General features: G+C 39.3%; 2 protein-coding genes across 5 annotated transcripts; one reads left to right on the top strand and one right to left on the bottom strand.

Annotated features, from left to right (window-relative positions):
• LOC120424374 (uncharacterized) lies at nt 1-17,134 on the top strand. Of its 3 annotated transcripts, none has more exons than XM_052709471.1 (6): nt 1-699; nt 10,496-10,829; nt 13,931-14,199; nt 14,260-14,420; nt 14,480-14,804; nt 14,864-17,134. In XM_052709471.1, exons 2-6 carry the CDS (start codon nt 10,544-10,546, stop codon nt 16,085-16,087), a joined length of 2,265 nt encoding a protein of 754 aa, XP_052565431.1. In that variant the 5' UTR covers nt 1-699; nt 10,496-10,543; the 3' UTR covers nt 16,088-17,134. The 3 variants fall into 3 exon arrangements, with proteins under 3 accessions (XP_052565431.1, XP_039444404.1, XP_039444405.1); XM_039588470.2 differs by having other exon boundaries at nt 2-699; nt 10,529-10,829; XM_039588471.2 differs by having other exon boundaries at nt 5-699; nt 10,529-10,829; nt 14,078-14,199.
• A 5-nt stretch (nt 17,135-17,139) lies between these two features.
• Nucleotides 17,140-25,557, bottom strand: LOC120424373 (uncharacterized). Of its 2 annotated transcripts, none has more exons than XM_039588467.2 (9): nt 25,175-25,557; nt 20,913-20,989; nt 20,613-20,833; nt 19,775-20,545; nt 18,914-19,267; nt 18,471-18,860; nt 18,261-18,396; nt 17,816-18,199; nt 17,140-17,757 (listed from the first exon to the last, which is right to left on the bottom strand). In XM_039588467.2, the coding sequence occupies exons 1-9, from the start codon at nt 25,385-25,387 to the stop codon at nt 17,217-17,219; spliced, it is 3,087 nt and encodes a 1,028-aa protein (XP_039444401.1). In that variant the 5' UTR covers nt 25,388-25,557; the 3' UTR covers nt 17,140-17,216. The 2 variants fall into 2 exon arrangements, with proteins under 2 accessions (XP_039444401.1, XP_039444402.1); XM_039588468.2 differs by having other exon boundaries at nt 18,471-18,842; nt 25,175-25,556.
• Between the last annotated feature and the right edge of the window lie 408 nt (nt 25,558-25,965).

Here is a 25,965-nt window from a genome sequence, read left to right as displayed (position 1 = left end):
TGCGGTTCTCCGGGAACGACGCCGTCGACGAGGACGACGGTATCAGTAAGGACAGCTGGAGCGCCGAAAAGGACAGCGGCTGTGATAACTGTGTGAGTGTGTGGGTTTGCTGAGTTTCTCATTCCGCACTGGTCGCGAAAATTGACGCATTGAAGCGCCCCTTGCTGTTGGTGCTGCTGGTGGAAAACGGAAAATGAAAATTAGGAAAACATTAGGCGAACATGAAGCGTGTTTAAAATATCACTTTCGAGAGGATGTTATTTTTATCAGTGGCGTGAAAAGCGTTGGAAAAGCGTGAAGAGCGTCACAGAGGGGGGGCAGAGAGAAGTGCAGAAAAAGAGGAAAAACGGAAGGAAAATCAATCGCTTAACGAGTCGCTGCCGTTCTGGCCTTTGAAGAGTTTGTGCTTGTGATGTGAGTTGTATACATGATACCATTGTAGCCAAAGCAGACTTGGCGTAAATATCTGCTTGTGCGAAACTCTCATCTCGGCAGGGGAGTTAGAAAAGAAGAAAAAAACAATTTTGCGCAGCACTTGAAACAACCAGAAGATGAATGGAGATCATTGTTCTGCCGAACGATACGTGATTTGAATGTCCAGCAGCTCGTCCAGAAATCACCCTCGTCATCGTGCTCGACTCGGATGCTGGATGCTAATCGCAATCCCGAGAGAAGCAGCCCGAAAACTGTGAGCAAAAGGTGAGTTCCCCCAACACCAACAAAAAAAAAATGTCAAAACATTTTCCTGAGCATTTTCCATCCCACCTGTGAGCGAGTGCACCTCTCATCAAACTTGTCACAAAACATCGCTGTTTACAAAGCGTTAATTTTGCATCAAAGCACAGCATCCCTCGCAGTCGGCTAAGTTTGATTGTTGATTGATTTGGACCGGACAATATGGGAGACGCCGACGACACGGGGACGTTCTGGCACGTGGCCAAGCGGGTTTTGATGACGTGACTAGACGTAGAGCGCAGTGATAGAGGTGACAATGTTACGTGTCTGTTGTGAATATATGAGCGGGATGTTTGATTAGCGAACAAGTGTAAATGATTTTTTTAATTTGAGGTGCAAATTTTTGGGTGGTGAACAGGTTGGTAGGACGAATTTTAGCAGAGTGGCGGAACCGCTGTTATTTCAATTCATCAATTTCATTAAGATTTAATACTAATTTAATGATTTAATCTTCCAAAAAATTGCCAATATTATGATAACTTTTTTTTTATTTTTGAGTTTTCATTTATGTCAGGGGTGACCAAAGTATGGCCCGCGAAGTGATTGCTTTTGTGGCCCGCGGACAAATTTTAGAAGTTCATGTAAAATGGCCCTTTGACCCATCTGTAACATTATATTAAAATTCTTAAAGTGCTTTTATGTTCATATTAAAGAAATGATTTATTAATGATTTGATCACAGCTATACGACGCTAATTGCTTGTTTAACATTCTTATTGAAGTTGAAAAGTTGATTGAAAATTGTAATTTTGTCAAACAAATTCTGCAATTATTTTTGGAAATTAGTTATAATACTTTCAAATTTGACTTATGTAGAAAACAATCAAAATAGCAAAAACATAGGTATTCCATACTAATTAAAAACTTATATTGCAACATTTTCGTATGGGCTGAGCCTCAAACTTTTTTCGTTTTAGAAACCTTCAACCTTGGGATTTGAACTCATGACGTTTGGATTATGAAACATTTGGTTAAGCATTCCAAAATTTATTAAAGTTTTATTGAAATTTAAGGAATAATTGTTGAAAACACTTTTTGTAACGCTTTATCGTAATTGTTGCACTTTATTAAAAAGTGGAATTACACCATTTTACAAAGCTTGTGCCACCCCTTTTATTTTTTTAGTCATCATTTAAATTTAAATGAATTTAAGGAAAAGTGCATTAAATTCATTATAATTTAGAAATAACAAACGTTTTCAGCCACTAAATGTATATAAATTTCTTACAACAATATTTGCAGCTGCCTAACCTGATTTCAATAGTTTTTGAGGTGTCCAAATTGCAATAAAAAAGATTTTTTCCATTTCTTTTAGCTTTGTTGATTTTCAAAGATTTGAGCCAACTGATTAGAAAAGCATTTTTGAACAAAAACGGTTGGAAATTTTTTTTTTTTGTTCTTCATATTTAAATGACGAAAATGTAAAAAATACATGGAATTTCCAACCAAAAAAAAACTTCGCATGAGAAATGTTTTTTTCAGTAATGTAATTTATTTTTTAAAATAATCATTTTTTACATTTGGCCCGCAAGCTCACGTCAGCTTAAAATTTGGCCCGCCATTCAAAAACTTTGAGCACCCCTGATTTAAGTGGATTCAGCAAAACTATATAGCTCACAAAATGAATCACGACATTCTGTTAAGGTTCTTAACGTTCTAACAGAGCTGAGAAAACTTAGAACCATTCTATCAAGATTCTAGCAAAGTCAGCTCACCTGGCATTTTTTGATAATCAAAGTAAAACAATAACCATTTTTAAAAAGTAAAAATAATATTAAAATTTCAAGATCAACCCAGGACAATTCTAGCAACATACTGTGAGAAAAGTTAGAACCATTCTAGTAAGATTCTAGCAAAATCAGTTCACCTAGCATTTTTTGTGACTGGGTTACGCAAGACGATCAAAATTCATTTGGCAGTGTTGCCAATTATTTTAAAATATTTTTTTTTTTTTTTGAAAGTCGATAAAATTAAGTGGCAACATATTGACTTCCTTTTACAAACAAATTTTTAATCGAAATGTACATTTTTTTGTTGATAAATTACACCGTTTTCTAGTCTATCAAGAAAAAATGTTTTTTTTTACATAAAAAAATTCTTTTTACCTAACGTCATGCTTATAATTCCCGAACGCTTCGAAACCCGGACACCTCATCTTGTTTTATCAATTATTTGGATATAAGTCCGCATAATAAATGTCACAACTATGTTATTTGATGAATTGTTACATCAACTTTCTATAAAATAAAATTAGTTTGGACGCTGTGGTAAATGTCAAAACAATTAATTTAAATAAAAATATGAGTTTACCAAAAATGTGAAACCTTTCACTGAAATATTTCATAGGCATCCGAAACACCGGAGGGCTTTTGTTAATTTGATTTGGTTAACCGCGGTGGATTTTCTTGAAATAATTCGAACTGTCAAAAATCCACCAAAGGATCTACCGCTGGATACTTTTCTACCACAGTTTTTTGTGTGATCAATGTGGTAGATGTTTTGGTGGATTTTTGACAGTTCGAAGTATTTCAAGAAAATCCACCGCGGTTAACCAAATCAAATTAACAATGCAACTCGGGAAGGCAAAACAGAAATTTATGGTTTTGATTTCCTTAAATTGTAGCATTTTTTTATGTAAAATATCGATTGTTTTTATGTTATCAGCTTATTTGAGACCTAAAAAATGCCATTCACTAACATTTCAGTCCAAATTTTTGCGATTCATAAGCAAAAACAAGTCAACGGTAACATTTCAAAAGGCATCATGTACATTTTGACACTTTCTGGGTTATTGCATATTCTGAAAGTACTCCTAATAAGCTACCTCTCCACCAAAAATGAGCAAAAGTTACTTCAGTAAAGTCTGTTTAACCATGATTTAAAATTAAGTTACATAAACAAAATCTCTGGCATCAGCAGTGCCTGTTTATATAGCCCTGTCAACCTGTCAAATAAAAGACTACATGAACCTCGTGACGAAAAAAAAAAGCATCAAGAAAAAAGCTCCATGTACATTCGGCGAAGAAAAACGAATCATAACAAAGCGTCCCCCTCAATGACAGCAGGGTGATATAGACGTTATGTTTGTTTTTCTCAAATAAACTTACGGAATTAATGTTTTATTGAATATGGATGATCAAGTATCAATAAAAGCAACGTTTTTCATCGTTTGTTATCATTAGAACATCTTCTTTTGCTTTTATATTAAAATGGGAATTGAAAAATGATGCCTAACATTCAAATGCGTTTTTCTCAAAAAGGATGGTTTGTACATGATGCTTTTTGAAATGTTGGCATCGAAGTGTTTGAAATTAATTCAATGTTTAAAAGTTAAAACAGTTAGAAAAAAACACGACATTTTTATAGAAATTGTTATTCTAAATCAAAAAATACCCTCCTGTGTTATTGCAGATTCGAAAAGTACATTAAATTTCTCTTAAAATGACATGTCTCAATTTTTTTACAGTCAAGTTACGAAAAATGGCAGAATTTTGAAACCATTTTTGTAATTTTTTTTTTCGATGAAAAATACGTTTTTTTCGAAATTTTGAGTAAGCCGAGGTGTAAAATTGTATGGAGACTTGTGTGAAAAAAAAAAAAACTAATGATGAAAAATTGCTGCTTTTAACATAGACAAAGTTTCAAAGAAGAAAAAAAGATTATAGAGAACTACGAAACGAAGTTGACTTTATAGCTGTCGGCCACCATTGCTAGTACCAACCACTAGTGTCTTCCTTTTTATCTACAAGGACTCCGCCGCCCTGGGCTCCTAAGTGTATGAAAGTATGGCACGGAGCGACGGCGCCGAAAACCCATATTTACACAAAGAATTTTAGAGCGCCCGCCGCGAGAACTACTCTATTACAAAAATAAACAAACATTGATTATCTAACTAAAAAAATGCATCCACAACTAATTGTTTTCAAGTAGCCAAGATCCGTTTATGACGAATCCATTCAAATTTCAATCAGATACACCGATTTCCAGAACTTACGAGCATCATCACCACCAACCGTAAGCTCGCGCTGATCTAATCATCAGCAAACATTAAACTGCTCCAAGGTCAACACTTTAATTAACTATACACAAAAATCCCAGCCAAATTAAAAGGTACCCCGATGTCGGTAATCGTAATTGTACCCTAACGCGCGAGACAGGTGATTGAGGTGTTAAAAAACGCTTGCAGCCAGGTCGTGGTGACCTCCGCGAAATGATACCGGATGCACCGGATTGTGGGTCCCCCCCTGGCCGGTCAAGACAACGATGACGAACCTATTTGAGAATGGGGTAATGAATGTTTTATGAGATGGGATGTTTTAGCCGGTGGAGTTTGCATGCCTCGAGCCAAGACGATAATGTCGATGCTGCAGGTGCAGACGGTTTAGTGTTTGTTTGGTGCTAAGTTAGTTCTCACGATTTTGCTGTTGGTTTTTGTCATTTGCGGATTTAGTAAAATCCCCACGATGGTCAGAGCTTTATTAAGATGAATCATGGGTATTAGCAATATTGTGATTTAAAATTCGCTACGAATATTTTTAAATCTGAAACATTGAACCGTGATTTCTCAGAAGAAACAAAACTATTCTAAATTGTTGACTATTCTAACCTTATCACTTATTATTAAACCCTACAAAGGAGCTGAGGAGAGAAATGTGATAAGACGATGGCATTGGTGGTTGCGATAGAAAGTTGTAATCACAAGTCCACATTCTTGAATCTCATTTGAAGGCATAGCAAACAACATATTCACATTATTTAGATTACAAGAGTTTTTCCCCCAATTCAACCAACCACCTTTTTTTCTACAAGATGACGTTATTTTGTAAGCATGAATTTGGTTAACGCAGAAGCGTGAATTCAAGCGAATCGCGTTTATTTGCGAACTGTATTTACCGTAAATAAGTGGCAAATGTTTGGAGTCGTTTGGTACATTATTTTGGAAGAAAGCACGAACCGGTATTTTTCCTATATATGTGAAATACTACTAGCCTTACTCAACCCATTAAAAGGGTATTAACCTGATCACGGGCGCCGACTCTGGGGGGCACGGTACTTTTCCCCCCCCCCTTAAAATTGGGCTGGGGGGGGGGGTATAGCCCATACATTGTGCCACCCTAGAAATTTTGGAAGAAAAATATTCTTATTTAAAATATTACCCAAACAAATCACAGAAATAATTGAAAATAATATTCAAAACTGAATAGGAACATTGTTTGTACACACGGATAGAATTCTTGTAAGTGAATCCGTAAAATAGTTCAAAAACATTTGAGCAACTCTCTACGAAGTCGGCCGATTTCGACCATTTTTATTTTTTGTATTTTTTGATTTGGCTCAAACTTTATGGGGGCCTTCCCTATGACCAAATAAGCTATTTTGCGTCATTGGTTGACCCATGCAAGTCTCCATACAATTTTGGCTGCTGTCCATACAAAAAAGGTATGTAAATATTCAAACAGCTGTAACTTTTGAGTGAATTTTCTGATCAATTTGGTGTCTTGAGCAAAGTTGTAGGTATTGATGAGGACTATTGAGAAAAAATAGGTACACGGAAAAAAAATTGAAAATTTTTTAATCAACTTTTTTTTCAATACAACTCAATTTCCCAAAATACGTATTTTTTTATTTTCGAGATTTTTTTATATGTTTTAGAGGACAAAAATCCGCAACTTTTGAGCCATAGAGAAACATGGTCAAAAAATCTGTCGCCGAGTTATAAATTTTTGAAAAATTAGAGATTTTTGGAAAAAATCGAAGTTTTATGCAAAAACAAATTTGATGTTAATTTTTAATGCAAAATTGAATTTACAATCGAAAAGTACCTTACAGATTTTGTGATCAAGGGCTCCGTTTTCAAGATATAGCCACCGAAAGTTCGATTTTAGCGAAATAATTGCAGTTTTTCGATTTTTAAAAATAGAGACCATGAGTGACCATTTCTAAAAATATTTTTTTGAAAAGTTCAGAAAATTTGCTATAAAATTGTCTATGAGACATTGAAGATTGGACCGCGGGTTGCTAAGATAGAGCCGCTTTAAGAAAAAGAAACACGAAAATTGAAGTTTTATAAATCTCACGAAAACAACCCGCCATTTTCTAATGTCGATATCTCATAAATTTATGGTCCGATTTTCAATGTCAAAACATGAAACATTCGTGAAAATTTCCGATCTTTTCGAAAAAAAATATTTTCAATTTTTTTTAATCAAGACTAACATTTTAAATGGGCCAAACATTGAATATTACGCCCATTTAAAATGTTTTTTAAAAGATCGGAAAACTCGGCGACAGATTTTTTGACCATGTTTCTCTATAGCTTTCCCGCCCGTGTGGATCAATCGGACCGCGCACTGGACTCACAATCCAGAGGTCGCCGGTTCGAATCCCGCGGCGGGCGCTCTAAAATTCTTTGTGTAAATATGGGTATTCGGCGCCGTCGCTCCGTGCCATACTTTCATACACTTAGGAGCCCAGGGCGGCGAAGTCCTTGTAGATAAAAAGGAAGACACTAGTGGTTGGTACTAGCAATGGTGGCCGACAGCTATAAAGTCAACTTCGTTTTCTCTATAGCTCAAAAGTTGCGGATTTTTATCCCCTAAAAAATATCAAAAAATCTCGAAAATCAAAAAATACATATTTTGAGAAATTGAGTTTTAGTGAAAAAAAAGTTGATTAAAAAATCTGCAATTTTTTTCCTTGTACCTATTTTTTTTCAATAGTCCTCAACAATACCTACAACTTTGCCGAAGACACCAAATTGATCAAAAAATTCACTCAAAAGTTACAGCTGTTTGAATATTTACAAACCTTTTTTGTATGGACAGCAGCCAAAATTGTATGGGTGAACCAATGACACAAAATAGCATCTTTGGTCATAGGGAAGTCCCCGACAAAGTTTGAGCCAAATCAAAAAAATACAAATAAAATCCATTTCCGGTTTTGGTGTAGAATTGCTCAATATGGGTATTAAACGAAGCTAAAGTATTAAACAAAATACCAAGGGTCCTGATTTTCGGTTCAATGAACAGAAACCACTCACTCATCGCCTATCCAGTCGTCGCCTATTCTAACCCGCTAGCATTCATGAGCGAATGATACTCGCAAGCAGCCAGCGAGTGGCCCGAACTGTTCACTCAGCGAACAAATACATCGTGAAAATTTTTGCCTACTCCGTCGCTCGACGACACTCACACACTACCATGCTCAGCGAAGAGCCATTCTCACAAAATGCCAGCGCGGCAGTCTTTTTGTCTTCACGCCCTCAGTTTGCCATCAATTTGATTTTTTCTTGGTGGAAGTTTCTTTGAATGGTGTCTATAATGTTATGAAATCAAAATAAATGCACAATTTAATTGATAACATTGATTTTAGGCAACCCAAATGAATGAGTATAACGCAGCGCATCAAAGAAAAAATGTTTTCAGTTCAGAGTGATCGGTGACGTTCGGCCTGCCTGAGCCGTTCGGAGACTGAGCCGATCAGAGAGAGAAGGAGAGTAGAAGCGAGAGTGTTCGGGAGCGAATGGTGAGAAAGTGACAAACAGTAGGAATTCATCAGGGCAGTATCGCGTCGCCTGCTATTTGTGCTCGCGAATGGAGTGGTTGATTTTGAACAATCAGGACCCTTGCAAAATACCGTAATTTTTCGAAAATACTAAAAAAATTAAAATTTTATATGTGGGTATCAAACAAAGCCAAATTTTTTATGGGTTTTCACATTATAAGAGTTTTTTAATTGAAAACTAAAAATTTCACCAAATACCGTATATTTCTAAAATACTCAAATATTCTAAATTTCCAATATGGGTACTAAACGAAGCGAAATTTGTTATGCATTTTCATATTATATTTAAATGCTAAAACTACTAAAATTTTTACAAAATTCCGTACTTTTTCGAAAGTACTCAAATTGTTATAATTTAAAATATAGGTATCAAACGAATCAAAATTTGCGTATGCGTTTGCACATTATTAGAGTTTTTTTTTTTTTTTGTTAATGATTATTTTCACAAAATTTTGAATATTTCAGTTTTTTTTTTCAAATACGGTACACCAAGGTTGCTTGGTCAAAACCTCTGTTTTTAAACATTTTTGCTTTAAAACCCACGTCACAAGGATTGGACTTAAGACAATAGCAAATATGTAGACTTTTATGAAAAATTGTCTGAAGAAACGATTCCCACTATTGGGTTTTGAAAATTTTTACGCTTAGATCACCTAAAAAAACAGTTTTAGAAAATGATTTATGAATTTTTTTAGGAGAGACATACTCTTCCCTCAAAAAAATATTTTAAGAAAAAACATCGTGGACTCACCTTCAAATATTACTGTTAATCAAAGAAGTTTAAAATTCTAATGGAACTGGCGTGTATTTTTATTTCAGTGAATTTTACAAGTTTGTCTTTGATCACTTTTTGATACGATGCGAATTACACATTTTTTTTAAATTACTTGCGCCTTTCGCAAAAGTCGTTCTCGAATGCAACTGGCTCCATATACACAAAAATTGCTTTTATAGGCTTCGGATACATGTCTACAAAGTTTCATTGAAATTGGAAAGGGTCGAGTAAAAAAAAGTTGAAAAAAACCTGTTTAAGGCTGGAATTGCTCTAAAATATGTTATGATTTGATGCTTAAACAATAAACAAAACGAATGATTGCAGCTGAAGTGCAGCTGAAACTGCAATGTTTTTATTTTCAATCAATCTTATTGGACATAACATAGAAAGAGTCAACTTTGGCTATTTTTTTAATTTAAGCTGATGCTGAACCAGGGAGAAAGCTTTAGAGTCATTTCGGAATTTAAATCTGAAACTTTCTGTTTCATTTTATCAATAATATCAATAATTTTTTAGTAGATAATTATTGATACAAAGCCAATAGTTCTTGTTTATAGGTAGATACAAACGTTCAAATTATTAAGTGGTTAAAAAAAGTTTAAAGTTCTTAAGATTCTCTGCCATTTAAATTACATTATTTCATTTTAATAGAGTTATAAACTGCATCATAGGCAAACAATTTTACGACCGCATTCGCGCCAGCCATGACATACACACATCTGCAGGACTCTAAATTTAGCACAATTCGCGCTGCACCACCATATTTTCATGCACTATACACTACCAGCTAGTGCACTGCCTAGAACCATGGCTAGTGCAGCTGGCAGGTCTATGTCATCATCAGCAGCCGCCACCACAAGCAAGGTGTCAATAGAATGCACCGTCTGCACTTTTAGTGAAAAGCCTCGATTTTATAACCACATCGTCGTCGTCGTCGTCCTGCCATTGTGTCCTGATGGGACTTGTAGTGTGCACAATGCAACATCGCAGCGAAACTGGGGTGAAACGGAGCAAAGGGAACCGAGTAATAAAGTTTCGCCTGGCGTCACGCTTCCGGTACCGCTACCACCACCACTTGTGTTGTATTAAGGGGAGCTGGATTGTGGGGTAAAGTTGAAGTTATTCAGCTCTTCAATTTTATAATTTTTAACCCAATTAAACGCAATTTACCTTGACCAAAAACTTAACATTCTAATTATTATATTAAGAGAATTTCTTAAAACTTGGTGAATTGTCTCGATTCTGTTACATAGAACAATTGACAAACTACCCTGTACCGCAAAGTCGTTAGTCTCCCTTCCCGTATCCCCCAAAACTTTACTCTGGAAAAGCTTCAAATTACTGCAGCATCATTACCAATTTCCGGATTTCCACTCGCCCGTTCCAAATCGGAAACCCATTCACTAATAGAGTCGAATAAAAGCGTGTCCCGATCGTTATCTCGCCCCAATTCCAGCAATGTACCAGCAGCATGAACTCCGCCAACGAATCCGCCGACTGGGAACCGTTGCTGGAACCGAACGGCAAGGCCCTCCCAAAGAGGCACGCAGGTGGAACCGGAGGCATCGCGGGCACGAATAGGCGCGAAATCAAAAGCCTGTACCAGGAAAAGTGGGGCCGCATCCGGCTCGGAGTGCTGGTCGTTCTGGCCTTCGTCACGTTCTACCTGTCGCTGTCGACGATCACGCTGCGGCCGGTCGTGCACCAGATGGTGGTCAACGTGCCCGAGGACGACGAGGATCTGCCGGGACCAAGAGGTATGTTAGGAAAAAAGGGATTGCACGACTGATTCCCCCTCCCCATGCACAAAAAGATCATTAAAATATTTTTTTTGTCGAAATATTTGTTTTTTTTTTGTTTGATACTAATCTCTCGAAATCTGCATCGTTTATAAGTTATCACGATAAAAAAAATAAAATAAAAGGTGTATCCTCTATCAATTAATGCTGAAATATGTAAGCTAGAGAAATCAAAGTTTGACTATTAAAACAACTCGACATTTTTTAAGTTGATGTAAGTAAACGCTTCAGTTTCGTCAAGGTATGATAGATTTGGTTCCCCGAACGCATAGTCGCTCAAGACAATTCCTTAGCATTGTTACCCAAAATTTAAAACTTTATTTATTTGTCGAATATCGAATATATGGAGCGTGTTCATCGAGCTCAAATCTACCATACCTTGACAAAACTGAAGCTACACTGACATAACCTTCAACAATGTCTGGCTCTGTTAATAAATACAAAACGCATAGAAATCCTGTAAGCAGAACCTGTAACTCTATGTTGCTGAATTCCTAAACATCGAAATGTTTCCAAAATCATCAACTTCTTTTTTCGATTTCGCTACAAATGTGTTCAAATCGACAACATTGTTGTTCAAAATCGGAAAAAATGCTATCGATTTTGGAAAAAAATCAATGTTTACAAATTCGACAAAATAGAGATACCTGATTAGCTTACAGGATTTCTATCCATGTAGAATAAATTTATACCCCTGCCTGTTGTTGAAATTTTAGAGTTTGAAATAAAAAGAACCATGCGTCTCCAATAATAGTATTATTTTTTTAAGAAATTAAATTTTAAAATTAAATTCTAGAATCCTGAAACGCAATCATTAAATTGGTTGTTAATCGATAAAATAATCGTTGATAATATTAGCGTCTAACGATAACGATAATGGTTATCGTTATTTCGATAATTTTACCGGCGATAATCTTGTCGACGATAACTCATTTTTTAAATCTTTCTAATCCAACTATATCATAAAAATTTTACGATGCACAATTTCACTTAGAATATATAAGAAAGTTTTTATTAAAATACTTAAGTTTTCACTAAATACAGTGGTTTTTGAAAATACTCAACCTTTTTTTAATTGCGATATTGACACCAAGCAAAATTTTGTATACATTTACTCTTGACTAGAGTTTTTTTTTAAATACTTAAATTTTCCCAAATTTTTTGATAATTATTAAAACTTTCATAAAATATCGTATTTTCTGCGAAAACAATAAAAATTCAATCATTCGTAATTTTTAATTTATTTTCTAATTATTGAAGTGTTTTTGTGAAATACTTAAATTCTCACAGATTACCGTATTTTTAAAAGCGAATTTTCGCATTCCTTTTTTTGCGAAATGCTTAAATATCGATTTTTTTTTGAAAATATACAAATTTTCATAATCCACCCATGTCAAATGAAGCAAAGTTTTAAGTTTATTTTCAAATTGTATTTGTATTTTTGTATTTGTAAAATACTGAAATTTTCACAAATTACCGTATTTTTCAAAAACATTCAAATTTGTATAATTGTAATATGAGTATCAAACGAAGCGAAATTTTGCATGCATTTTCACACATTCACGAAAAAAGAATTATATTTTCTTGGCTTATCATATTTTGGAGCATCAAACTTAAGTTTATCGACCGCTTATTAGTCAAATTTGAGTAGTGAACCAAATTCATTTTGTCAATACTTCATCACCGCCATATTGGCCGCCATTTTAGAATACAATTCGATATTTGAGCTCATCAACCCAAAATTAGTCAACGAAAAAAAAAAAAATCCTGGTTCGATTATCGAAAATGAGATTTTTCAGAGAACTTCGGATAATCCATTCTGGACTTCAGTGTTTTCCAAAATCGTCTATATCACTCAAACGCTCGGGTAGTCATTTGACCCCTATTTTTTTTTCTTAAAAATCTCATAACTATTGGTAGAATTAACCAAATTGGATGCTTCCGGTTGCAAAAGATCCAGATTTGTCTATACTTTGAACCGTCAGATGAGGGACAAATATGGTCCACTTTTACCGGAGATATTCCGAATTCCGTTGGGGTACCTCGGCCCTCCTATTTGGGGTTTGGGGTTTTGGTCAATAAAACAAAAACGATTGCACAGAACAATGCCGGAGATGATGCAAAACTTCAAGGCGTCATTCTAATACATCATCCTGCATAGATACATGGCATGGCCAAGACCTTCGGGTACCGAAACAGGTTCCAACCGGAAACGGTTCACTGAGCGGATGTCGATTGGTGCCCTAATGGAACCGGTTCCGGTGCCCCGTAGGACTTAACCATGTCAATTATGTTTGCTGGATGATGTATAAGAATGATGCCTTGAAGTTTTGCATAATTTCCGGCATTGAAATGGTTTTTGTTCTATTGACCAAAACCGCAAATAGGATGACCGAGGTACCCCAACGGAATCCGGGATATCTCCCGTAAAAGTGGACCATATGTGTCCCTCATCTGACGGTTCAAAATATAGACAAATCTAGATCTTTTGCAACCGGAAGCATCCAATTTGGTCAATTCTACCAAAAGTTATGAGATTTTTAAGAAAAAAAATAGGGGTCAAATGACTACCCGAGCGTTTGAGTGATATTTGTTTAGCCTAACGCTGCATTTATTTATTTTTTAAAAAGCACCCTCTAACACTACCCCGCCTTACCTATCTAACCTGTTGCAATGCCGAAAAATATAAAAACCACAAACTGTTATTTTTCATTCGATTGGTTTTAATGTATAAATGTGTTTTTCTTTTCGTTTTTCACGTTTTGCTCCCCGTTTTTTGCCCTTTTCCCCACTAAAATAAAACCACCAATCTTAACCGCTAATACCACCCCACCTGCGACGGCCAACCAAATCCTGGCGACTTCTACTGCATACTGCCACCACCACCACCACAACCACAAAACCAAACTATGTCTATGTTGCACGCTGATTTCTAATGTGTCGATGATGTGTTTGTATAAAATGAAATAAAATCCATATTAAAACCTCATGCACTGCGCTAAAAAACATCCCTAAACTACCAATCCACACACACACACACTTAAAACCCCAACATGAAGGCCTAGCCTCACCTGCCGTAGTAACTGAATCCAGTACCAACCGACTCATTCCCGTTATTCCACAACACACGACCTCGTCCCTGAACAACAACCACGATGACCTGAACCGTGATACTAACCACAACACCAACCTAACGACAACCGCAGTGCCAAAGGGATTTCTAGTGTGGGGACCAGGCTGTAAGATGCTCGATCTGGATCCGCTGGCAGACGACGTGATGCGGCTGTTTCGGAAGGAGCGCTTCGAGCCGTGCTCGCCGAAGAAACCAGTAAGTGGGATATATAGGTTTGATCGTTTTGAATTAGGCTATTTGATAAAATTATTGCAGCTTACCACGATCGAGCAGGACTTTGAGAACGACTCGGTCGTCTTGAGGTTCCACCGGGACCAGGCTGAGAAACATCTGCCGCACTACATGAAGTTCATCGAGTGCTGCTACCAGAGCATCGAACGGTCCGGGGTCAACGAAAAGGCTGATAAAAACTTTAAGTAGGTTTGTCCTTGAACTCGATCAACAGCAATGCTAACACTTCCCCCTCCCCGTACAGCTTAAGTGAGTGTAAATATTTCTCCCACGACGTCCAACTACCGCCGAACGTTACCAACGGGATTATGGTCCGCTGTAAGGGTAGCGTCTCGGAAAAGGCCAAAACGCGCAAGTCGGTGTACACCAACGTGCACGCGTTCATCCGAAAGAAGCCCGCCGTGCAGGAGCGGCTGGATCGCTTCCGGCAAAGTTACAAACAACGCCCGCTGAGCGTGCTCATGATCGGCATCGACAGCATATCCCGGCTGAACCTGATCCGAGCGATGCCGCACACGGCCCAGCATCTGTACGACACGGGCTGGTTCGAGCTGAAGGGGTACAACAAGGTAACGTTGCGTAAATTGTGGGTCTTAAGTTAACTAGGTTACAAAGTCCTCTTTTGTAGATCGACGACAACACGTACCCGAACCTGATGGCGATCTTGACCGGATACAACAACACGCTCGCGTACGATGTGTGCAATCCGCGGAAGGTTGGCCAGCTGGAAACGTGCCCGTTCCTGTGGAAGTACTTTGCCGACAGTGGCTACGTTACGGCCTATGCCGAGGACGAGGCCAGCATCAACACGTTCAATTACCACAAGTTTGGTTTCGTTAAGCAACCAACCGACTACTATTTGAGACCGATGGCGCTGGCCGCCGAGAAGAATCTGGTGAAAAAGTTGAAAAACTCGCTTACGTTCTGCCTGGGCTACCAACACTACGCAGACTTTATCTACCAGTACGCCCTGGACTTTGCCACGTTCTACAAGGACGAACCAAACTTTGGGCTGTTCTGGACGAATACGTTCAGTCACAACGACATCAGTGATCCTTCCTCGATGGATCTTCGCATGAAGTACTACGTCGAGGAGTTGCAAAGTCGAGGCATTCTGAACAACAGCATGGTCATCTTCTTCAGCGATCACGGGATCCGCTTCGGTGCGGTACGATCGCTGCTGACGGGTTGGTTAGAGGAGCGGTTACCTTTCATGTTCATGTGGCTGCCGGACTGGTTCAAGGAAGAACACCCCCAAATTGTGCAGGCACTGAAGGTCAACCGCAATCGTCTCACCAACCCGTACGATCTGCACGCAACGCTGAAACACGTGCTCGAGCTATCCGAACGCATCGACAACCTGCCAACGCCGCTGAGTTGTCCAAACTGCCAAAGTATTTTCCAGGAAATGCCCTGGAACAGATCCTGCGAGGAGACGTCCATCGCACCTCACTGGTGTACCTGTTCCGACTACGAAAAGATCGACAAAGGATCGCGACTAGTTCAGGAGGCCGCCGGGTTCGTTATAGACTCGATCAACGAAGATCTGGCGCAAAATCAGCGCAACCTTACGAAGAAACTATGTGCCAAGATGCAGCTAAAATCAACCTCGCTGGCCAAGATCGCCCGGTACCCGGACGCAGAAACCCCCCACAACGACTACCTGTTGATCATAGACGGGAAGCCGGGCAATGGAAAGTTCGAGTCCACCGTTCGGCACTACACCAAGCTGAACAAGTTTGAAATCACTGGCTCGATCAGCCGCCTGAACGAGTACGCGAGCCAGAGCGAGTGCATGCACGTGGACTACCTGAGAAAGTATTGCTACTGCCTGCGACGAAAGGGCGGATAACGGACTATCGAAGGTAAGGTTGATGTGACAATAAGGTCTCCAAAGTCCAACGTACCAGCAGAAACTCGTCCGGATCGGAACGACGATGCCATCTCGAAAGTATTCCTACACTTCAACTGTTCAGCCATTTCTAAACTCCAAAATGTCCTTTCTACTACAAATTTAATAGTGAAACATTTCCCTCAGTATTCAGTAGCTTTTGATTACCAGTGCACTGCCCATGTTCGCATAAATGTCCCATATGCAAAAACAGCAAGCTGAGAAAAACGCATTTGAAGTTTGTCCCACGCATAAGGCTACGTGTTAAGTTTTTGCGAATAAACTGGATTTCCTCCTGATTTCTAGAACAAAGTACTGGATGTTATAGGGTTTTCTGAAAGAAGAAATTTTGACCCGAACTGCATCAATAACTCAAAAACCAAGAAAATGCATATGTGACATTTATGCGTTCAGGGGCAGTGCAGCGACCTTGAAGGTCAATTCTTACGAATTCCTAAGCTTGTAACATTAGGTCTCATACTTGCGAAATTCTTTTTTAGACACTCTCTGGACCTACTTTGCTCATCAATTAAATCGGTTACCATGGTTACCAAGCAGGACAGTGAGCAAGCGAGTTGCTCTCTTTTCTCCCAACTTTGAGAGAAAAGAGAGCGCAACTCATTTGCTCGCTGTCTTGCCACAAACAAAATTCTGATCATCTCAAAGCTGCAGAAAATAGAGAGCGTGCAGTACGATTCTGCCGCAAGAGAGACACTATTCTACAAGCACAGCAACGAACCAACTTATTGATTCTATAGTAGCCAAAATTTGTACCTTTTTCCATTCCTACGACGCGCGCGTCACCCAAAACACAATTTACCACGCTAGTGAATGTATATTAGTAGAAACAGCAAAATACTCGTAGACGAAGTGTGCTGAATTAAGCGAATGGGATTTTCCTTAGAAGAGAAATATTTTTGTTATTTACTGAGATAGAAGATGTAGATATTTATATTATTACTACAGTAAGCCTAGACATAGAAAATAAAAGATTAAAAATTAAACAGACACACTCTCAGTCAGTGAGATGGAAGAGTTTTATTTAATCCGAACATTTAACTCTTAAACCTAACACCACAAATAGCTTGAGTTAACGCCGCGCATCCGCCGCCGTGTTGGGAATACCGATATGGGAGTTGAAGAAAGCTTCAAAATTACTTGTAAGGTTGGCAACACTTCGCCGAGCCTCGGCACGGTCCGCCGAGAAGGGCCTCGGAGGAATCACGTTCGCCGATCCACTGCGCACGATGTTGGTTGTGGAGGGAAATTTCGGGAAACAGTTGCAAAGCTTTACGGCGGTCGCCAACTGACCTTCGCCGACGGCTTGCGATCGGTCCAGAGCTTCTTCGAGGGAGATTTTTCCCCCGCAAGCGGAGCACATGTTCGCCGGGATCGTGTTGGTCCGACCGGGCTGACAGCTGGGACACTGGGAGTGGTAACGGAGGGGTTCTCTGCAGCGCGGACAATTCCGGACCACGTGGTCATAGCTGGCTGAGACGACACTTCTGCTGTTGGATCCCAGTGAAGATCCCGCGATCGAGTTCCGAGCCAAAGATGAGGTGGACGGAAGGTGCGACAGGCCGGTAGCGGTGGAATGTAGATCGAAACCACTTCCAGCGCCATCAGGAGATCTGGAATTGGGATACGATTAGAAGGGTTGCCAAACGACCATGAAATTCCTGTAGTTACCGCACTTCCGATCCCGATCCGTAGGCCAACAGGTACGCGTCAATCTCGTTAATTTGACTCAAATCAATCGAGTCGAAGATCTGCGACCTGTCGTAGTTGGGGGAAAAGGTATGAACTGCCGGAATGGACGCGGACGAAGTGACGCTCGCAACTTGGCGCAGTTCGTCGCCACTGCTGAACGCCAACCAGGGCCGTTGACTGCGGGAAGTTGGACTCCAGATGTGGCTGGGTCTTACGGCGGAAGCTCCCGCTATCGCGGTGATGGTAACTTGAGGAGGCGTTTCGGCTAGTGAAAGCGTGATGTTGGGCGGTTCCTCGGTGAAGCCTCGCGAGATGTTGTCCGAGGCGGACGTTGACCCGGATGAGATCGGGACAGCAAGGGCGCTGCGATGGTAAGGGAGTGATCAGTCTAGGATGCCCCTTAAGAATTAGTAGAAAGCCATACCTCGTGCTGAAGTACTGCGAGTCGTCGTAAGTTGGCGGCGGGCTCGAGTTAGCGCCGCCGGATGTGCCCGTTCCGGATGCTGCTGTTTGGCAGCCGATGCTGTGACTCTGGCTCGTCGAAGCCGACGTTGGAGTTTCTGCAAACGCCATTCTGTATCAAGACAGTGTATCGGAACCGTTTCACCGGTCAAGTAAAAGGGACACTACTCACCTATAATACGGGACGACATGAAAAAGTCCGGTTCCGTACGCATCCAAGGGGTGTCCCGCAGGTCATCGTTGTCCTCGTCTTGGTCGTGGCTCGCATATGGGACTTGTAACATTCCACTCGTTGAAGGACCATCCCCTTCGAACTCCGGAGGCAGTCGGACTTCCAGGATCGGATTGTTACTCTCGGACACGTTGCTGGGTCTACGCGATCTCCTCATGCGGCTTCTCCGTCCCGAAGCTGACGACGAGTGACGGCGACGCTTGCGCTGCATATCCTCGTCCATTCCAACCTTGATGATCTCGTCATAATCAGGTGGAGCCTCGTACACCGGTGGCTCGTCCACGTCTTCCGGACCACGTGGCGCGTTGCTATCTGCTTGAATAATATTAACTACAAATCTTTTCAAACTCTCAAACATCTCACCCAACGATCGTATCACTAACCTAACAGCTCACTGATGGTCTGCAGTTGACTCTGAAGTTCCCGCTGCTGTCTGGCTCGATTTCCGGTACGGTACAGCAAAATAATCAACGCCGAAATCAGCATGATCAGACCAACCGAACTAGCCACGAAAATGATCGTGGCAGTTCGCAGGTCCGGATAGCGATCCATCTTCGGGAAGTAGTAGTTCGGAGTGTGGGAATACCAGCGACGATCGATCCGATCCGTTTCCCACTGGATTTCACAGCTGTCCGGCTCATCGCTTCCGTCACCGCAGTGGTCAAACCCGTCACAACGTAACTGCACCGGGATGCACTTCCGGTTCTTGCACAGAAACTCCGAACCCATGAAGCAATCTTTAAATTTGAGGAGGAAAACAAATTAATCAAATTAATAATATCATAAAGCCTAAAAAGTGGAATAAAAGCAAGATTTTTTTTCTCTTATAAGTTCATGCCACGTCCTGTAACAATTGGGATCTTTGAACACGCTCCAATGGAGCACCCGCAGTCGAGCAGTTTTTGACAGTTCGCTCCATAAGAAATACATTGTAGAAAAAAGCAAAAACTGCTCGAATGGAAATGCTCCATTAATAGACACTTTATTTAATTGATAAGGAACCAAGCGCCACCATTGAATCTACCTTTATTAGAATAAATCCATGGAGGCGCCTGGCTTTTTATAATTCGCTAGCATTAATAACTGAAAAATTATTTTGCAATTCTTAAAGAAAGTGAACAGAAATCAACAGAGAAAAATATGAAGTTCAATATATACAGTTGTGTTCTCCAAGACTTTTATGTAAACGATAAAAATACACGCTTCTACAGAAAGATTGATACTAACTTCCACAGAAGACTCACCTAGATAACTGAACGCCGTATACACCAACGCCATTCTGGACTGCAACCTGAAGCTCGCTCTCAGATGCACGTAGAACCCGGCCGTCAACGGTGCCACGTAGGTATGCGGACCAAATAGTCCACCACCCAAATTTGGCCGCACAACATCCAGGATCGCGTTGTCCGATGTCGTTCCCTGAACAACTGTCAGAATTGAGTTCGGTCCCATCTTCTCAAACGTATCAATTTTCAGCGAAAGGTGTGTTTTCAGGTGGGCATAAGTGTTTGGAGGTTTCAGCAGCCAAATACAGTCAAAGATCCGAGTTTCGTTATCTCCGGCAACCAAATTCATCATCGTAATCGCCCCTCCAATGTTCTCAACCACGCCGCCACAGTTCGAATCCGGCAGCATCATTGGATTCGCGGCACTCTCGACCGTCAGGAACGACACCTTTGCCCTGTACCCCAGCCCGGAGCCACCGTTCGCGTAGAACCGTATTATCATCGAAGGTCCGCTGCTCTGCACCACCGGCGGTCGGAAACTCCCCCCGGATATCGCGTACAGCCGCTGTCCGTTCCAGTCGTAAAATTCCATCGACGATGTCTTCGCCAGCTGAAAGTCGCTGAAGATCACGTTGACGCGGCAAGACTCCACGTTGCAGCTCAGCACGTACTCTTTGCCAAAGTCCCGCGGATAGTACGAAGGAAAGTAGGGCGTCATGATGGTGCGGGTGTGCGCCCCGGTCAGATTGTGAACCCCGCCAGGATTGCCTTGCAGCGTTTCACGATTCCCTGAAAAACAGCCAACAAAAAAAAAGTCAGTAAACCTAAATCAACACGCAAAGCGGCGCATCCTTACTCTCCGCCACGTATTCCAGCGTGAACGCGTGCGAGTGGTTGCCCCAGTACAGGAACCGGATCAGTACCGAGCGGGTTTGGGTTTGGTAGACCACGTCGTGGCCGCAGTTGCGCCGCCCCGACTGGTCCACGTCGAATGGTGGCTCGGAAAATTCCAGATAATCGCACCGACAGGGCAGCTCATTGTGCAGGGATGCGCACTTGGTGGGGAAGTTGGAGTAGCTAAAGAAAGGGGGGGGGGGAAGAAACGTTGTAAGGCACGGACAATGGCGACGACGTCGCCGCCGCCGGTTGCGCTTACCTTAATGAGATTTTGAAGTTACATGATGGGCAGGTAACCAGCTCTAGAGTGCAAATGGACGGTATGGTGTGGTTTGACTGCAACGGATTTGGCAGAACAGCTGTTAGTCACATAATCAATTCTTGGTTTCAGAAGGACAAATCGATACATTGTTGGTGAAGGGATGAACAACACATTTAGGTAAGAAGTATTTTTCCAGGACTTGGATGCGAAATAAACGAAATAATCAATTGTACGTTTCAGTTTCTGCTATAAAAAATATAGAATTTTGAATTTTATAGTAAAAAGTGTACCATCCTTATTATTACTTATTTTTCCAAATTCTGATTGAAAAGTTTCTAAAATCGTTAGTCCATAAAATATTGCTCTGCTGTACTTGGCAATACTGAATTTGACCGACAGAATTTTCCTTTAAAAACAAACATTCTAAGTTTGATTTGGCTTCTAATGTAGTAACGATAACTTTTTTTTAATATTTTCTATTACTTTCACTCATTACTTACTAATTTTTCATCAAATAGGACATTTATTTGTTTTTGGAAATTATATCTGGCTGTATTTTTTCCCAAGCAATTTGTAATGCTTTTTTTCTGTAATACTTTAGAAATGAAATGGTCCTTAAATTTATGCTTGACTACCGTAAACTGGGGTGAATTGAAAGCCGTGAGTGATTTTGCTTTAATCATCTCATGCTTGCTTACTCAGAATATTGAAAAATGTTTAGGATTGTTAAAAACCATATGACAAACAATTTTATGATTGCTACCAATGCTTCCAGAAAATCAGCTGATAATTGAATTCTCGCTTGCTTTTTCAAAAGGTCATATCTACATAGGAAACCCATGGCGCATTGGTTGTTTTGAAAAAGTAATCTTGAATTTACATTTTTTTTATTTTGTTTACTGCAGAAGCCATTTTCTTATAATCTACAAGCCTTACCCGACAAACTTCGTCTTGTCATTTTTTCGCTCCTTGACGTTTTTAGCTTGTTTGCTTATTCAGCCTCCTGTGATCAAAATTTGATTTTACGCAATTTTTCCAATACAATCTGCAGATCTTCCGTAATCGGTTCCAGAGTGGCCAAAGTTGTAACTCTTTAGCGTAAGAACCTTCCTTGGGCTTATACGAACCCAACGCAACAAAGAGCACTCCGATCCGACGCTCCGTATTGAACTGATTCGCGTTCGAACAAAACCGTCGAAATTTTATATATATATAGATTATTTTTTATTGTAATATTTAAAAAAAAATATGAATCTTAAAAAAATATGTTGAAGAGATTGAAAATTTTCCCATGATTTCTTCTCAGATCTCAAAATGAACCGTTTTCGCTATTGAGTAGTTAAGAGGCAGTATTTGTAGATTCTGCTCGGTTTGTTCTAGAGGTCGTATCGAGGTGCTCCGATTTGGATGAAACTTTCAGCGTTTGTTTGTCTAAACATGAGATGAACTCATGCCAAATATGAGCCCTCTACGACAAAGGGAAGTGGGGTAAAACGGGCATTGAAGTTTGAGGTCGAAAAAACATAAACAATCTTAAAATTGCTCGCATTTCCGCAAAGCTTCATCAATTCCAACTCTCTTAGATGCATTCGAAAGGTATTTTGAAGCCCTTCAAAATGTGCTATATACATCCAGGATTGGTTCGACTTTTTCTCATAGCTTTTGCAAACTACTGCTAAAAATGGATTTTTTTAAAACCTCAATAACTTTTTGCAACAGCTTCCAACACCCATACTCCTATAGGTCAAAAGTTAGGGAATTTCATGGACTATAAGCCTACAGTAATAACTTTTTGGCCAATCGCAGTTTTTCTCATAAATTTACGATTTTTCTATAACACACATTTTTCAACGTTAACTTTTGCCCTGTAGGCCAACAAGACAGCACTTTTGGTCTCAATTTTGACATATTCGGAATCCTCGGAAAATTTCACGTAAGTTAGAGGTGTTGGAATTTTGAATTTGATTTAGAAATTAATTAAATAAAATATTTCTGAGAAAAAGTTAACTTTATTTTACCCTGAGATCAATACGTCAAATGGCCTATCAAGTAGGCGAATACCTGTTTTACCCCTAATCAGACAAAATGCTTAAAAATATTTTAATTAATTTTAAATGGTATTATAGTCCATGAAATTCCCTAACTTTTGACCTATAGGAGTATGGGTGTTGGAGGCTGTTGCAAAAAGTTATTGAGGTTTTAAAAAAATCCATTTTTAGCAGTAATTTGCAAAAGCTATGAGAAAAAGTCGAACCAATCCTGGATTTATATAGCACATTTTGAAGGGCTTCAAAATACCTTTCGAATGCATCTAAGAGAGTTGGAATTGATGAAGCTTTGCGGAAATGCGAGCAATTTTAAGATTGTTTATGTTTTTTCGACCTCAAACTTCAATGCCCGTTTTACCCCACTTCCCTTTGTCGTAGAGGGCTCATATTTGGCATGAGTTCATCTCATGTTTAGACAAACAAACGCTGAAAGTTTCATCCAAATCGGAGCACCTCGATACGACCTGTTACACATTGGTGAAAAACTCGCTCTCAAAAATTAATTTTATAAATAAAGCTACAAGTGGACATATTATTCAAATATTTCAACAATTTTTGCTTGTTATTTTTGAACTTATTTTATATTTTTAAATAAAACCATTCAAAAACAAACACGAACCTTGTAAAAGAAGAAATCATGTGAAATCATGAGATCTTTAGATAGATATCATTTATTGCAGGATTCGATCCTTCCAAGAGTAAATTTTTTTTCTGCTCGGTTTTGCTAAAAAGATTAAAATCTTAAAAATAGTTAAAATATCAATAATGCATAAATTTGTCCACTTGCAGCTTTTTCAATAAAATTAAATCAAACTATGAAAAGACGAAATCGGTATCTTGACGTCTGATTTTAGTATGAATACGTAAGGCCGTTGCAAATATTTTTTAAAGTTTTTGTGTTGTGTTGTTTTTGGTCAAAAACTTTTTTTTTTTTTTTCAAAAAACTTCCAAATTTTTTGGATAATAGAAGTCTTATCAACTGAAAACAAATTGAAATGCATTTTCCAGCGTTTAAAATCAGTTGCACAGTAATGCAACAAGTTTTTTTTCGGCTGAAAAAAAAAGTTCGTCAGAACCGTAAAACGGGTTGGCTTTGATAGCCGGGGTGACTTTGATAGGTTTGAGATTATTCCGCAAAATGAAGAGTACAAATTAAATACGAAGCACTTCAAAAAGAACTTTTCATAAAATTTTGAAAAGTTTAAAAAGTTAGTTAACTTTGATTAAGAAAATGTTGACGAAAAGCATTTTTTTAAATCTTTTCAAAGTGTCATGGTTTTCTCAATGAACATCGGAAAACTGAATGCATTTTCGGATTCTTTTGAAAAAAAAATTACTAGGAGAAGGCAAAATAAGCTTTTAAATAATAATTATTATGTGTTTTTGAAACATACTTTGATAAAATTCCAGATTTATAGGCATTTTTATTTGAACAAATTTCATATAATATGTGAAAACTTTTGATTCGTGCTTCGAATTCACTTTAAAATGCAATATAAATCCATAATTTTATAAACAAAACTTGTTTCAACGAATTTCATGCAAAATTCTGACTTTTTAACAATTTTACCTAAAATTTATAGGTATTTTATTAAAAGCATATAAACTTAGTTACCTAAATATCAACATTATTTTTTTCCTTGAAATCGATATCAGCAACTTTAGTGATGGTATATTTGACGATGGCTTGTTATTTCAATTTTTATAAAGGAAACCATGTCAAAAATACGCTATTTTAAAAATAAGAGTAAAGAGGCTCATCAATATATCTATGAAATAACAGATGCACTTATAAATTACAAATCAGATGACTTATTCAACCCATCGTTTAAATATTAATGCCTGATGGAGACGCTTGATATTTCATACTTTTCTTACAGAACAAACAACTCGAACTTTCTTTTTTTCTTTCCTCAAACAAAATATAGTTCGTAGATAGTGACAAAACAAAACGTATAAATATGTTCATCATACTTCAGGGCAAATCGATAAACGCCAGCAGAACGCAACAGAACAACAACAACCGTTGAAAGAACGTCCGCTATTCATTCGATTTTTCGCATTCCATTTCCCACCCCGACTTTCATTGACAATCGCCACTTCCCCCTGGAGACCAACAGGTTAAGAAAATCCAATTAGTCCAAAGCACGATGAATCAGACGATATTTTTTCCCCTTCGCTGCTTACAATTTTATTCAAATTTGAACTCACTTTTGAAAACGTTACGTTCGTGGCCTGCAGCTGGCCCCGATCGCCCAGCTCCAGGTACACCCGGTGTCCGTTGTACATGCCACAGATCTCATTGCTGCGGAACACTTTCGGCAGTCCTTCGACCCCGGAAACTACCGCCAGAGCCGCCAGGACCACCAACTGTCTCAATTTGGCATGCTTATTCCACCTCTTGCCGCCGGAGACACTTTTCATTGCCGGTTTGGCGCCCGATTCTGTGTAATCAATTCTGTTCCAGACACTTCCGGAAAATGACCAATTCAAACTGCTGTGTAACACTTAAAAGGAGCACTTTTTCCGCTACTTGTTTTCCCGCTGTTTTGCTTTCCGTTCCGATCCGACCGACTTCCACAGTAAAACTAAACTCACCGGCCGAGCTCGTCCTCGCAGGAAACCTTCCCAGGGAATCCCGACAAGTGCCTTGAAGGCACTTCGCGGTCCATTACGTCACCACGTGGTTGTTTACGCGCGCGATTTTTGTTTGTAGAAATTTTCCTATGCATAATCCAAAAACCTCGAAACCCGCGCCGTTGGCCACGGATGTGTTATGGAGGGGCCGCCGCTGGCCGCCGCCACGCAGGTAATTATGGGAGCATTTTAGATGAAGGTGCCGGCGATGCTTTCCTAGGGCCAAGCTATTGTTGGCACGAGTAATCTAGTTGGGGATATGGGATATATTTAAATGCCGTTTTGAAAAGGAAATCGATAGAACGACTTAACGGATTATATTTAGATGGATTAGAAGGACTTCAAGAGTAATTATAACTCGATTG

Source organism: Culex pipiens, chromosome 3, assembly GCF_016801865.2.
Source record: "Culex pipiens pallens isolate TS chromosome 3, TS_CPP_V2, whole genome shotgun sequence".
In the NCBI taxonomy this organism is placed as follows: domain Eukaryota; kingdom Metazoa; phylum Arthropoda; class Insecta; order Diptera; family Culicidae; genus Culex; species Culex pipiens.
The sequence above is the reverse complement of the archived record's forward strand: the minus strand, read 5'-3'. Positions and strand labels throughout refer to the sequence as shown.